General features: G+C 42.0%; 1 protein-coding gene across 2 annotated transcripts in view; it reads left to right on the forward strand.

Annotated features, from left to right (window-relative positions):
* The window catches only part of TBXAS1 (thromboxane A synthase 1), a 304882-nt gene that overhangs the window by 168033 nt on the left and 121834 nt on the right, over positions 1–15015 (forward strand). For both annotated transcript variants that reach the window (XM_077828280.1, XM_077828289.1), the window contains exons 6-8: positions 8234–8322; positions 12351–12499; positions 14185–14315. In XM_077828280.1, coding sequence (XP_077684406.1) covers positions 8234–8322; positions 12351–12499; positions 14185–14315 — 369 coding nt within the window. The remainder of the gene's footprint in view (positions 1–8233; positions 8323–12350; positions 12500–14184; positions 14316–15015) is intronic.

The following is a 15015-nucleotide window of genomic DNA, read 5'->3' on the forward strand; positions in this document are numbered from 1 at the left end:
ACCCTAGTCCTTCAGTTTTAAAAACACTGGCCTCTACTACTTGAGCTACATCTTCAGAGCTGGTAGTAACAGTAGGCTCCTTATTCACTCGGTGGGCTAGTCACTAGGGGGCAGCATCACATACAGAAAGCTAGTACGTTATGGTAGGGGCAGTTTTTCCTGTGTCTGGATGGGAGACCTGGGCTGACAGACCTACAAGGCCCTCACCTCACCTTGTTTTTCCACAAAGCTGGGGAGTGGTGCGATTGAGAAATTCATTAAACAAACCTGAGGATTTTCACCTGACTCTGTGGTATTCTGAAAAAAGTCAACCAGAGGCAGACACCAAATATGGAAAATTTCAACAAAGCTGAGCATTGTTAATTGTTAGGTGACCATACCAGTGCTGCCTATATTAGGAGAATTGTTTTTCTAATGTGTTTCAAAATTTTCTATGTGGCTTCCACAACTCATTCACCCTGAATCTCCTAACTTGTTTGCATTAAAAGTTGAATGCTATTCAAACATTGTTTTGATGGAGTTCCATAGGCTGTCTTTTCTCCCTTTTCTTTTTCTTTTTCTAATGAACACAAAAAGGCTAGTAAAACTAGTAAAACAGCTCAATCTCATTGGAGGAGGTTTTAATGCTTGTTAGTGTGAAGCATTGAGGAATCTTAATGACGAGTGCAGTATAAGAACATTGATTCTCAGGCCTCGATCCTGCAATCAGATTTGTTGCATGGACCACTGCACTCATGTGGAGCCCCATTGGAGTCACTAGCAAATGTGATTGCAGGAAAGGCCTTAGATTATAAATGCTTTGGGGCGAGGCACATATCTTCCTTTATGATCGTCCAGTGGATAGCCAATGTGGCCTGTCATTGAGACCTCTGGGCGCTATTACAATAGGAGCAATAAATAATCAGACTAGGAGAGACAGCACAAGACTGGGAGTCAAGAGATCTGGGTTCTCTTCCCAGCTCTGCCAGTGACTTCCTGCATGACCTTGAGAGAGACACTTGAGCGCTCTGTGCCTCAGTCTCCTGTTCTGTAAAATGGGGATGATAATACCTGCTTCACGAGGTTGTTGTAAGACTTACTTCATTAATGATGTCAGTCACATGCTTTGAGGTCCTTGGATAAAAGGTGTGTTAGAAGTATCATAGCTACACCAAGATTCTTTTAAAGTTCCCTCCAGGTATGATATAATAAAGCAAGAAAAGATGTTAGGATGTTTGTCCAAGCTGTAATGATCTTGGTGCCCTATTTAGCATTTCTTGATAAAAGTAAAGAATGCACTTCTGATGATCCTGCTGTTCTGAACCCCTTGTCAGACTTGATAAATAATTCTTCTCTCTGTTACTGCCCACACCAGCAGAATTCTATTGATTTTTATTTATTCTGATTGTGCTGCAGTGCTCTTGCCGTATCCTATCAGTATACCTGCAATCCTCTAGGCCACTGCCACCCGTTCCAACAAAAAGTGCAAGTGTGCAACACAGTGTAGCATTGTCCTAAACAATCTGTGAAATGGAGCTTGTGTTAATGCCATTTTTCTACCTGAAGAGGGTTGCAAAGCAGAACTTGTGGTGATGTTGTACAATTCTCTGTGTCATTCACTGTTGTGTGAATGACCCAGAGAATTGCGATAAAGGCAGGTTAAAAGAAAGGAGAGAAATTTTGGGTGACTGCATATATGAGTCAAAGAAGATCATTTGTGGGGTGGGACCCTCAATGTCCCTTGTGCCCCCAATGTTAGACCCTTCACTGGGGTCTGATCAGTTAACTGCAAATGAAGAGATGCAGTTTCTTTTTGTCTTCCCTAGTGCTTGAGTATGGAGGTAATGAACACTGGCAAGAGCCCCCACCCCACAAATGATCTTTCTTGACTCTTATATGCTGTCACCCACAATTTCTCTTCCTTCTTTTTTCCCTTGCCTCTGATAAACTCCTGTTTTTTTCAGTCATCTGGACTGGCGGGGGTTCTTCCTATCCTGTCTACTTGCCACCAGGATTGGGAGATGGAGTCCCCAGAGTGGGTTCTCTATTACTGGTGCAACAGCTGCCTTATCTACCTGCTGCTTATGTTCCAGCACCAGTTCTTCATGAGCTTGTAGTTCTCTTCTCCCCCTCTTCACACAGGGCTTCTCACTGTGGGTCTGATCCAATGCCCTTCAAAGTTAATGGAAAGTGTCCCATTTACTTCAGTGGATTTTGGATTAGGCCCTTAGTCCCTAGGTGGTGCCAAATGTTCTCATGTTCCGTGAGACCACCAGTACCAGGGCAGGGACCCTGCCTAGCAAGTTAGACAAACTGGATGTCAGGCCAACAAAAAAGTGTCAGCAGGGCATAATCGCTGGGTTTAGTCCTGCACTTCCCCCTCCATTGAATATATAAAGTGTGTGTGTATGAGAGAGAGAGAGAGAGAGATTAAGGCATGGGGTCACGCATTGTGGCCCCAATCCAACAAAGTACTTAAACACCTGCTTATGTGCTTTGCTACATCAGCACATGAATAATGAGGATAAAAAGAAATATTAACAGCTGTCTGATTGACTGCGCACGGTTCACCCTGTGCATTGAATGAGGCAGGAAGTCTGTAGAACAAATGGTATGTGATAATTTAATTAAACACTGTGTCATAATTCATATGCACAGTGAGGTAGAATTAAAGTTGCACAGGCCTTAATTCTGGCATTTCCTACTTTTGAATGCTTGGCTTTGCAACCTTAGTAACATTCTTTCAACACAGTATTTTTGGTGTAGTATTTGTGTGTGTATGTATTGGGCACATTGTGCCATCTAGCAAATGGCCATTACTTACAGGCGAGCTGGTAGCACCATTTATTATTAAGGATGCCCCAAACTTCCCATTTAAAGGCCCTGATTTCAGTTGCTTATAACTTTCCCAAATTTTAACCATTCGGGATGAAATTTTGTATGCTGGGTGTTTGCCTCAGTTCAGTTATTTATTTCTTTTTAAGAAAACTTCAGCACAGATGTCTGTGTTCTTGAAGGTGGTTTTTCCCATGTTAAAAATTCTGGCAACATTTTTTGAGACTCTATGGTGCCTCCATGCTTTGAAGCAGGGCTTGACATTTAAAAAGGGGTGGCCTTTGTTTCAGAGATGTGCCTTTTTCTGTCCCTGTGAAAATCCACTCAAATTTGGCTGAGTTACAAGCCTTTGAAAAAAACCACAGTTTGCATGTGCTCAGTAGAGACTTTCTAGGGCTTTGCACCTAAAATCTCCTGTGAAAAAAACAGCATATGATCATACAATTAAAGACTGTATCATAATGCATAAGCAGAAGGGGGCTAAATTAAGGTTACCCAGGATCTAGATATGGTCTAGTTCAAACAGGAATTTATTCAGGGAAGTCCTATGACCTGTTATGCAGGAAGTCGGACTAGATAATTGCAGTGGTCATTTCTGGTTTTATAATCCACAAATTACTTTTCTCCAGCCCATATCATACTGTCACAGTGCCATATGATAGTGATCCCTGCTCTTGTGCAATACAGTATGAAAATCTAAATGATTATTACTGATGATTGTACACAATCTTATTGATATTTTAATTACTATTTTTAATATATAAAGGCAAGGTTTTCATGCTATAGCACCGGACAATTGGTTAACCAGTTTTGCTGAACGGTGAGATAGTTATTATGGAAAATTGTTAATATGACATGATATAGTTAGAAAATAATAATCGCTTACGATGGAAAGGATGTTCAGTGAGTCCTGTAGACCATCCCCATGCATCAAGACAGGAGTTTAGTACTCCCTAACCCTGTTTAAGACTGTGTTTGCCTATCGTCTTGAGGAAGGAACCTCCAGCCTCCATCAACCAACCTCTGTGGTAGCGAGCAAGAGTAAGCAGCAGGAGCTGCCAAAGATTGCAAAAGGGAAGCATACCATGCAAACCCTTCGCTCTGCCCCTAGAGAACACCAGCATATGATCTCCAGACACTCCCATTAAAATGGGCACCATTAGACTGGGTGATTGGTTTTGTTCCACCCGCCAGATTCTCATTCTGAGCCTGACTCTATGCTGTAGAAGGAGCAGTTTGAAAGGAGAGAACAGTGGGGCAGCACCAGCGGAGCAGGTTGGGAAAGAGAGAGGGGAGAGATGGTTGGTAAAGGGGGGTTGGGGAAAATCAAACACTGTTTAAAAAAATAATCTGATACGGAAACAATATTACCTTGAACATTTTGCTCATATGTTGTTCATCTCTCATGACTCTTTTGAGTGTAAGTTCTGTGTGTCAGGGAACATGTCTTTCTATGGCATATTGTGGGGGCTAATATTAAGGCAGATAAAATTAAATACTCAGAAATGTGGTTAATCAGAGGAGTGTGACTATGATGCTACTGAGCAAAGTAAACACCCCTGTGTACAGTGTATACATAGTGCCAGAAACTAATTGTTCTGTGCCAAGCCATATATTGGCAAGATTACGCAAGGAAGCCCCTGGCAACAAGAAAAACCCAACCCCAAGCACTCTTCTTTGGCAGATAAAAATAAATCTGGACACTGAAATACTGGCAGATCAAATATTTACAAGGAACATATTGTTTCAATTTTACTCCATTATGTTACTACCAGCCAATCGGAATGTACAGCAGCTGGAGTTTATTTACTTAACAGAAAATTGTGGAGCTCTTGTATTCTGATTGGCAAATGACAATGTATAGTAAGGTAGTGGTCTCCAGAGCTGTACTGTATTTTTTAAAGTTTTCTGTCATTTCTTTTCCCCCACCACCACTATTTTATTTTTCTCAATGATTAAACAAAGGGCTTAAATTGCTCATGAATCAATAAATGTGTCAGCCTGTGGTCTTTTTATTTATTTATCATTAAGTTATTTATGCCCCTCCCCCCCCCAAGAAAAAAAGCTTAAATATATATCCTGCACAGTCTTCTTATGCAAATAATTGTCTTGTCAATGTCCTTACCCTTTAACAATGCCTGCACACCTTCACAACAAATCAAATCCTTGTTAACTTCCATTTCCCTGGGTAGATTTGCCAACAAAAAAATCATAGGGGTAGAAATAAAGTGCAACAATATTCAGAGATTTCAAGGGCTGGCAGAGTATAGAAATTCTGAGCAATAGAGTGAGCTGCCCTGTCCACCACAAGAGTAACCCGCTCTACCCCTCACCCCACCCCATCAGCTGTTGGAAAGCTATAACAACTGGCTGCGTGGCTGCATGTCTGGTGATGAAGAATGAGGGAGAAAATAAGGCAATAAAAAGAAAATATATAATGATCACCATATGTTTAATAATCAAAGCTGTTTAAAATACTGATTTTTGTTTTGTTCTCCTTAAATGATTCTGTTACGTGGAAGGGTTTAACCCAGCAGTTACAAAACAACATTTCACACCATTTCAACCCGTTTAACAGATTTCTGTTAATTTCATCGAACCATTTGAGAAGAACCTCTTTGCAGGGGACTTTCAGGGGGAAGCCAAAGGGGAAAGGAGATTGCATTATAACTCTCCTACTCTCTCAGCTACTTTTGCAGAATATCAATCTGGCTTCATCAGAATTCACATTCTGAGATTTCTAGTATGAGGCCCAAAACAATCCAGTTTTGAGCTGAAATAGTAATGTCCTGTTCCTTTGACTATAAGCATGGAAGCTCATGTGACTAACAATATTCCTAACTCGGAATGTTGCCTTCAGTAAACATACTGGTTGCTCATCCACATATCTCTTGGCAGTTTGTACTACAGACCATGTGTTCAGATGGCTCTGTGCCTGTGTACAAAGTGTTATGCCAGTTTCACGAAGGCAGAGGTGCCAAGCAACCATGGACTTGGATGGGCAGCCTACATTGCTCTGTTGCTGTAGCAAGAGGATGCAGTAAGTCATTTTTTGGTAAGAGTGTCACAGGAGTAGCACAAGCCTGTTTGCTCTTATCGTGCTGGTTCACATCCGTGCAGAATACCTGGATAAGAAGGCAAGGAGGGTATGAAGCTTGTGGGTGTATGTGGCTGCCAATGTAGGCAGCTTGTCTTCCAATGGGTGTGTATAATAGTCACTGGGGATACAATGAGGTATCAGATCATGGATTATAGAGAAGTACAATTCACAGTCCCTGTGAAGAAAAGGACATAGCAGACAGTGCTGCCACGGGATACACTCAGATCACAGGCTGTGCATTAACCCAAAGTAGTCAACTCACTCGTGGAACATAATTGCGTTTGGTGTCTAATTATCAGGGATCAGGGCTCTCAGCAGAGTTAGTCTCCTGGCAGCCCAACAAGTGCAGCTGGTCTGCAGCAGGCTACCTGATTGACTGCACCACCCGATCAGTCAGGAAGGGCAGCTGGATGACTCTCAGCCGAGCAGCAGTGGCAGCTCTCTGGCTGCTCAGTGCATTCACTCCTGTAGCTGCAATCCTCCATGTGCCTGCTGCTCCTCACTTTTTTACCCTGTCCTGCTCCAGCACTGCTCCTAGTCCTGTTCCTGCCTTGTTTCTCAGCCGTGCTCCTACTCAGTCCTTGCTACCTCAGTTTGCTCCTAGTTCTGACTTCCTTACCCTGACCCTGGTTCTTGACTCCAGCTCTGACTCCTGTTGTGGCTAGTGATTCCTGTCTGCAGCCTTGACCCTTGGATTGGAGCCACTTCCCAGTGCCTGCTTTGACCACTAGGCCTGACTCCTGCTCTGACCAACAGGCATGACTGCCCACTGATGCCCTTTTTATGTGTGGCGGTACATAGACCAATACCAAATGGGGTTTTGATCATTGCTCTGCTTTTGCCCTGACTTGTAGGAGTCAACAAAGATGGATTACTCCTCTGTTAACCACACCCCTGTCATGGTTAGATCCTCTCTTGACCGTCATGTGTCAGCACCTGCGAAGGACTCTTAGCAGAGTATTTGATGGGCATTAACTATGTGTATATCCAGGCAGTGGCAACTGCTGTTCCAGCAGCCAGTTGGTGGAGCTGGCACACTGTTTGTGGTCAGAACGGAGAGCTTGTATGCACTACCACTTATGACAGTATAACTTAGGTCACTCCAGGGTGTGAATAAGCCACCCCCAGAGTGACGTCAGTTACACTGTGTCAAGGTTCCTTCCCCACCCTGAACTCTAGGGTACAGGTGTGGGGACCTGCATGAAAGACCCCCTAAGCTTACCAGCTTAGGTTAAAAACTTCCCCAAGGTACAAACTTTGCCTTGTCCTTGAACCGTATGCTGCCACCACCAAGCAAGTTAAACAAAGAACAGGGAAAGAGCCCACTTGGAGACGTCTTCCCCCAAAATATCGCCCCAAGCCCTACAACCCCTTTCCTGGGGAAGGCTTGATAAAAAATCCTCACCAATTTGTACAGGTAAATACAGACCCAAACCCTTGGCTCTTAAGAACAATGAAAAATCAATCAGGTTCTTAAAAGAAGAATTTTAATTAAAGAAAAGGTAAAATAATCACCTCTGTAAAATCAGGATGGTAAATACCTTACAGGGTAATCAGATTCAAAACATAGAGAATCCCTCTAGGCAAAACCTTAAGTTACAAAAAGACACAAAACAGGAATATACATTCCATTCAGCACAGCATATTTTACCAGCCATTAAACAAAAGGAAATCTAATGCATTTCTAGCTAGATTACTTACTAACTGAACAGAGTTTCTGAGACTGCATTCCTGATCTGTTCCCGGCAAAAGCATCGCACAGACAGACAGACCCTTTGTTTCCCCCCCTCCAGCTTTGAAAGTATCTTGTCTCCTCATTGGTCATTTTGGTCAGGTGCCAGTGAGGTTATCTTCGCTTCTTAACCCTTTACAGGTGAAAGGGTTTTGCCTCTGGGCAGGAGGGATTTTATAGCACTGTATACAGAAAGGTGGTTGCCCTTCCCTTTATTTTTATGACACACCGATCTTAGCACTGGTGTGGACAGCGATGTTGGCGGGAGAGCTTCTCCCACTGACATAGCTACCGCCTCTCGTGGAGGTGGTTTTATTATGCTCGTGGGAGAGCTCTCTCCTGTCGACATAGAACATCTTCACTAGACGCGCGGCATTGGTGCAGCGGTAGCACTTCTAGTGTGTAGACTAGCCCTGAGAAACTAGAGGTGTCTGTCTGCCCCTTCCTCCAAGCTTCCTTCTGCCTCAGAAAAAATTACTCATCCACTGATACAGAAGATCTTGTGAGCACTGTACCATCTACTGTATGTAACTAATATAGAGGAAATTATTGGTTTTTTTTGTTATGCCATGTGTGTTCCTTTTCAGATGACTCCACTAATAAACCAAGCATGTGATGTCCTGCTGAGTAACTTGAAGGTGTGTGCAGATTCTGGCAAGGCTTTTGATATCCAAAGGTACATTCACCACACTACAAATGAGAATCACCTTTTCAAAATCCTTGAATAGTCACGCTTCCCCTAAATACACGCTTACTTTACAAAAGGAGTTCTCGGTCTTTTTCCGAGGGTGGATCACAGCTTAATGCTGGGTGTGTCTGATGAGACACCTCTCCTTTGCAGTCATTCTCACTCTAAAGGTATGTCTATGCTGCAAATCAAACACCACTGTGCTGAGTCTCAGAACCAGGGTCAATCAGGCTTGGGCTCACAGGTCTCCAGCTGCAGGGCTAATAATAGCAGCAGAGATGTTCCTGCTTGGGCTGGCGCCCTGGTTCTGAAACCTGGTGAGAGCTGATGGTCTTGGAGCCCGGTCTCCAACCCAAGCAGGAACGAATACACTGCTATTTTTAGCCCTGCAACCGAACCTCAGAAGCCCAAGTCAATTGACCTGGTCTCCGAGACGCAGAGCCAGGGGTTTTTCTTTGCAGTGTAGACTTACCCTAACATCCCTGTGGCAGCAATTGCTTATTTGGAAAAGTAATTTTAGGAAAGTATCTAAGGTATTTGTAGCTATCTTTTAATGAAGTATAACAGCTGGAAACAAAAAGGAGAGATACATCAGCCTGTGTCCAGTCAACTCCCTGTAGTCCACTAGAAACATGTGAACACAGGAACTGCAATACTGGATCAGACCCATCTAGTCCAGTATCCTGTCTCCAACAGTGCCAGCACCAAAAGCTGGCAACAAACCCCAAGATAGGCAGTTGTAGGATAATTTGTCTCAAATTTTAGTTCTCATCCTCATCGCTAAATAGTCAGAGATTGGCATAAACCCTGAAGTATGAGGTTGAATATCCCTTTCAAAATTTTTGTTGGCATTAACTATTATAACTCTGGTTATTCTTGTTATCCATATTAATGTCCAATTCCTTTTTGAATCTTGCAAAATTCTTGGCCTCAATAACTTCCTGTAGCAATGAGTTCCACAGTCTAATTAAGTGAAAAAATATTTCCTTTTATCAGTTTTGAATTTGCCAGCTTTTAATTAAATTGAATGTCCCATTGTTCTTATGAGAGAGGGAGAAGAGAAGCTCCCAATCTGCCTTCTCTAGACTATTTCATATACAAGTATATAGTTATTTTGTATACTTGTATCATATCCTCTCTTATCTCCTCTCTAAGGTAAATTATCCCAGTCTCTGCAGACTCTCTTCATATGATAGTTTTTCCATGCCCATAATTATTCTCATCCCTCTCCTCTGAACCCCCTTTAATTCTGCACTGTCATTTTTTAGATGAACTTCAGAATCCTTGGAGGTATACCATCTGTTGCTTTTTAAATTATCATTTTGTTCCGGTACCTCTTCTTCTGACACCTTAATCTCTGATATTACCTCATCTTTATTAGCAGGGAAGAGCAGGTCCAGGGTAGGTATCTCTGGAATATTCTCTGCAGTGAAGACTGATGCAAAGAAATAATTTAGTTTCTCAGCAATGTCCTTGTGTTCCTTTGTGGCTCCCTTCAGTCCCTCGTGATGTGCAAACCACCAGTGGTCCATTGACCACAGTTTGAGAAATGCTGCTGTACAATATATGGATAGAAATTATTGGCAGGGTTATAAGAAACATTCTCACAGATAGGGATCTCCTTTTGAGCTAAAGAGGCAGCTTTTTCATGGTCAAAGCACCAGAGAATCTGATATCCAGAATCAAACTAGTCTTTCATAAGATGACATGGGGGCTGTGACCGTGGATAATTTGATAGTTGTTTGCGAACCCCTGACGTATTGCATTTGATTTATAACCATTTATAAAGAGACTTTTTTTTCTTTTTATAATTTAGAAGTACAGTTCCTGGCCAAAAGGGTTATATAAACAATATTAAAATTTCTCACATGAACTTTAGAGAAGGCTGGAGGCTGCTATTATTAATAGCAGTTAGCCTTTGTTGTTTGTTGTTAGAAGAATAAGGAAAAACTTTGCTGGAGGTGAAACTCAAAGCTAATGAAAATTGATCCAAATCTAAAAAACAAAGGGAAAAAGGTATAATGTAATATTTGTGAAGCAGATATTGAGAGAACAAGTTAAGAATTACTTAGACAAGTTAGATGTCTTCAGGTTGGCAGGGCTTGATGAAGTAAATCCTAGAATACTTAAGGAACTGTCTGAAGGGATCTCTGAGCCATTAATGATTATCTTTGAGAACTCCTGGAGGACGGGAGAGATCCCAGAAAACTGGAAAAGGGCAAATATAGTACCTATCTATACGAAGGGGAATACGGACAACCCACAGAATTATAGACCAGCTGACTTGACTTCAGTACCCAGAAAGATAATGGTGCAAATATTCAAACAATAAATTTTGTAAGCCCCTAGACTATAATAAGGTGATAAGTAATAGTTGGCATGGATTTATTAAGAACAAATCACATCAAATCAACGTAATATTTTTCTTTGACAGGGGGTAACAAGCCTTGTGGGTAGGAAGGAAACAGTAGATATGATATATCTTGACTTTAGTAAGGCTTTTGATGCTAACATGACCTTCGCATAAACAAACTAGGGAAATGTAGCCCAGACAAACCTGCTGTAAACTGGGTGCAGAAATGGTAGGAAAACCATACTCAGAGAGTAGTTACGGTTCACAGTCAAGATGGAAGGTCATATTGAGTGGGGTCCTGCAGGGAACTGCCCTGGGTCAGGTCCTAGTCAATATCTTCACAAATAATTTGGATAATGGCACAGAGAGTAGACTTATAAAGTCTGTAGACAATACCAAATTGGGAGGGGTTGCAAGTGCTATGGAGGACAAGATCATAATTAAAAATAATCTTGACAAACTGGAGAAATGGTCTGAAATAAATAGGATGAAATTCAATAAGGACAAATGGAAAGTATAATACTTAGAAAGGAGTAATCAGCTGCACAAATGTAACGTGGAAAATGACTGCCTAGGAAGGAGTACTGCAGAAAAGGATCTGGGGGTCATAGTGCACCTTAAACTAAATATGAATCAACAATATAATACTGTTGGGGAAAAAAAGCGAATATCGTTATGGGCTGTAGTAGCAGGAGGGTTGTAACCAAGACTCAAGAAGGAATTCTTCCACTCTACTCAGCACTGATAAGGCCTCAGCAGGAGCTCTGTGTCTAGTTCTGCTCACCATACTCTGGGAAAGATGTGGATAAACTGGAGAAAGTCCAGAGGAGAGCAATAAAAATGATTAAAGGTTTGGAAAATCTGACCTGCAAGGAAAGATTTAAAAAATTGATTTTGTTTAGTCTGGAGAAGAGAAGACTGAGGGGGGAACATGATAACAGTGTTCAAATACCAAAAAGATTGTTATAAAGAAAAGGATGATAAATTGTTCTCCTTATCTACTGAGATAGGACAAGAAGAAATGGGCTTAAATTGTAGTATGGGAGGTTTAGGTTAGACATTAGGAAAACTTTCTAACTTTAAGGGTAGTTAAACACTGAATCAAATTGCCCAGGGAAGCTGTGGAATCTCTGTCATTGGAGGTTTTTAAGAACAGATTAGACAAACACCTGTGAGAGATGGTCTAGATCAAGGATCAGCAACCTTTGGCACGCGGCCCGTCAGGGTAAGCCCCTGGCAGGCTGGGCCAGTTTGTTTACCTGCCGCATCCTCAGGTTTGGCTGATCGCAGCTCCCACTGGTCGTGGTTCGCTGCTCCAGGCCAATGGGGGCTGCGGGAAGCAGTGCGGGCCGAGGGATGTGCTGGCCACCCTTCCCGCAGCCCCCATTGGCCTGGGACGGCGAACCGCGGCCAGTGGGAGCTGTGATCAGCTGAACCTGCGGACACGGCAGGTAAACAAACCGGCCCAGCCCGCCAGGGACTTTCCCTGATGGGGCACGTGCCAAAGGTTGCCAATCCCTGGTCTAGATAGTACTTAGTTCTTCCTCAGTGCAGGGGACTTGACTAGATGACATACAGAGGTCCATTCCAGTCTTACATTTCTATGATTCTATGGAGATGAAAACAAGCAGCTAATGAGGTCATGTTCTTAAATTCAATGCAGGAGTTACGGCTGCTTCACCTTGGATGTCGTTGCTAGCGTGGCTTTCGGTACCCACGTGGATTCTCAGAAGAATCCTGATGATACCTTTGTTAAGAACTGCAAAAAGTTCTTTGAATTTTCAGTGCTTAGGCCAATCCTAATTCTAATAAGTAAGTATAGCCCATCTTTGTCTATTTATTTATATATATGTTTTTTTAAATTATTCTTGAGTCACAAAACCTTGTGAAGAGGGAGCAGGAAGGCATACTGAAGGCTTTGTTTTAGAGGTATTCACACTGCAGCCCACACACCAAATACACCCAGTAGATTTCTACAATGTGGCCCGCATCCACCCCCATCTTCATTATGAACATATTTCCTGACTAACTACATATCCCGTAAGGCAATGCTTCACCTTGATGTGAATGGAAGTCTTCTAGGACCTGTAGTCTCTGTGGGTTTCACTTTCATAGTAAAACTGAGTCACTGCAATGTAATCCATGTTATGTGAATTAAGTGTGGCCCATAGACTGCTGACGGATTCTTAATAAGCCCCATGCTTGAGCAGTTTGGATGCCCTGTGCTTACTTGGTAGGAGTAAAGAGCCCACCCCTAAACAAAATCATACAGAAAGGGGATGAGGTGAGGGGATAAGTGTGTCCTGATATCTTAAGTCCTTAAAATTATCATTTAAACAGGAACTGTCTGGTTGGTGTCTGTAAACGATGAAGATGATAAATGCTGGTACAGGAGGCCAATAAAAGAATGTATTTATTTTGAGGTGAAAAAATAGGGACTGCATTATGGGACTGGTAATGGAATATAAAGCCTTATGTCATAAATTCTAGTCCAGCTGAGGCTGAATGTGACTAAGGCCTTGTCTATACTTAGATAATTAGGAACTTGATGGAAGTTTTTACATTGACTTCAGTGGGCCAGGTATCAATAAGGCCTTAGTGAGCCAAGACCTCCATTAAAGAAAGTAAGTTTCTGCATCGTGTGGGGTGTCTGCATGGAGAAGGCTGGTCTTCAGCATTATCCTTGCCACTAGTGCATCACACAATTTGATTCACAACAGCTTATTAGCTTACATGCTGATCTCACAGGAGTGTTATGACAGTTAGTTAGTGTTGGTAAAGCTGCTTGAAGATGCTCATGGTGCACTGTTTTGATAGCTAAACAGGGAGCTGTTTGATAGCCTAGTGGGTTCACCTGCCAGCTTAGTTGTACTGAAGTGCAATACTTCAGATTTCTTGTCACTGATTATAAACACTAAGGGGAAGGAGTGCACACTTGGGCCCTGGTCACATTTTAGTGACATCCTGCTTCCAGGTTCCCTCTGCCTTGGTCTCTTCTGTAAAAGGTTGTGTAGTAGAAAGAGTAAAGTAGGCAACCAGTTTCCTATACATGGACAGGAAGCAAGAAATGGGAGATAGGTTACCATCCATCTAGAGTTTCATGGGTCCACTCCATACCCTGCCAGGCTAGCTTATAGGACTAAAAATCTCAGATTTAATTATCGGGGGGGGGGGGTGAGGGAAAGGGGAGAAAAGAAATCTCCTTCTTTCACCATGATGCTCCAGCATTATGAAGTTGCACTGAATTTTTGTACTGTGGGACAAAACTGCAAATTGAGGCAAACTTTAGAGGGCATGTGACTAACAAGAAATTCCTAGTCATGTCAAAATAGGTTGGAGGCTAAGCAATATCAGTCTGTAATAGAGGGATAAAATCAGAGAAATAAGTGGTATAAAATTAAAACAGCCTACTAAATGGGGACGCAAATACAGTTGGGGTGGGGGAGATAAGTGTTCCTACACCCAACTTCAATGTTCTCTTTAATAATCTCTTACAGTTGCATTTCCATTCATAATGATCCCACTGTCCCGGATTTTGCCAAACAAGAGTCGTGATGAGATGAATGGATTTTTTATCAAAGCCATTAAAAGTATGATTGCCTTGAGAGATCACCAAGATGCAAATGAGGTAAGGCATCTCTGTAATAAATGTAAGGATGGGCAAGTGTATTTGGATAAAATCAGAACTCACACACCCCTTGGTCTAAAATACAAACTCAACCTGATTTTAATGTTCAAAATAATATTGGTGATGTTTTTTGTCTAACTTTTACATGCTTCTGCCCCTCTTTGTATGTGTGTATGGCAGAGGGGGTGGTGGGGAGAAGAGAAGAACTACTAAAATACTACAAGAAAAGCAGATTCGTATTTCTGCCCTGTTTAAAACAATGAAGTACAAAATTACTCATAAGGAGCCTGATCTCAGGAGATTTCCAGTCCAGCTTCTAGACCCAAGAGGTATTTATTATTTCACACAAATCAGCTATCACCCATCACTTTGCAGACTGTTCCTTTTTCATCTAGACAAGGGACTATTCTAATTATCTAATACTATGGCATTGTAGAGTATCTGTAGACACTGGGCATTATAATAAAGGAACAGCTCAGTTCTCAATCTGCAAAACATTTGGAACATAGACATGCACTTAAAGTCCCTGACGTAACAGCCCTTCAGGCTTTCTTCCTTTTGGACTGTTCTTTAACATGGGCTCTCCATTTTAGGCTCACAAATACATTGACCCCTTAATTCTAGATTTATAGACAGAAATGAGGAATGTAAACAAAATTTCTATTTTAGAGGAAACAGACTTCTTATTCCCGTATAACTT

The sequence above is a fragment of the Eretmochelys imbricata genome, chromosome 1 (assembly GCF_965152235.1).
Source record: "Eretmochelys imbricata isolate rEreImb1 chromosome 1, rEreImb1.hap1, whole genome shotgun sequence".
NCBI lineage: Eukaryota > Metazoa > Chordata > Testudines > Cheloniidae > Eretmochelys > Eretmochelys imbricata.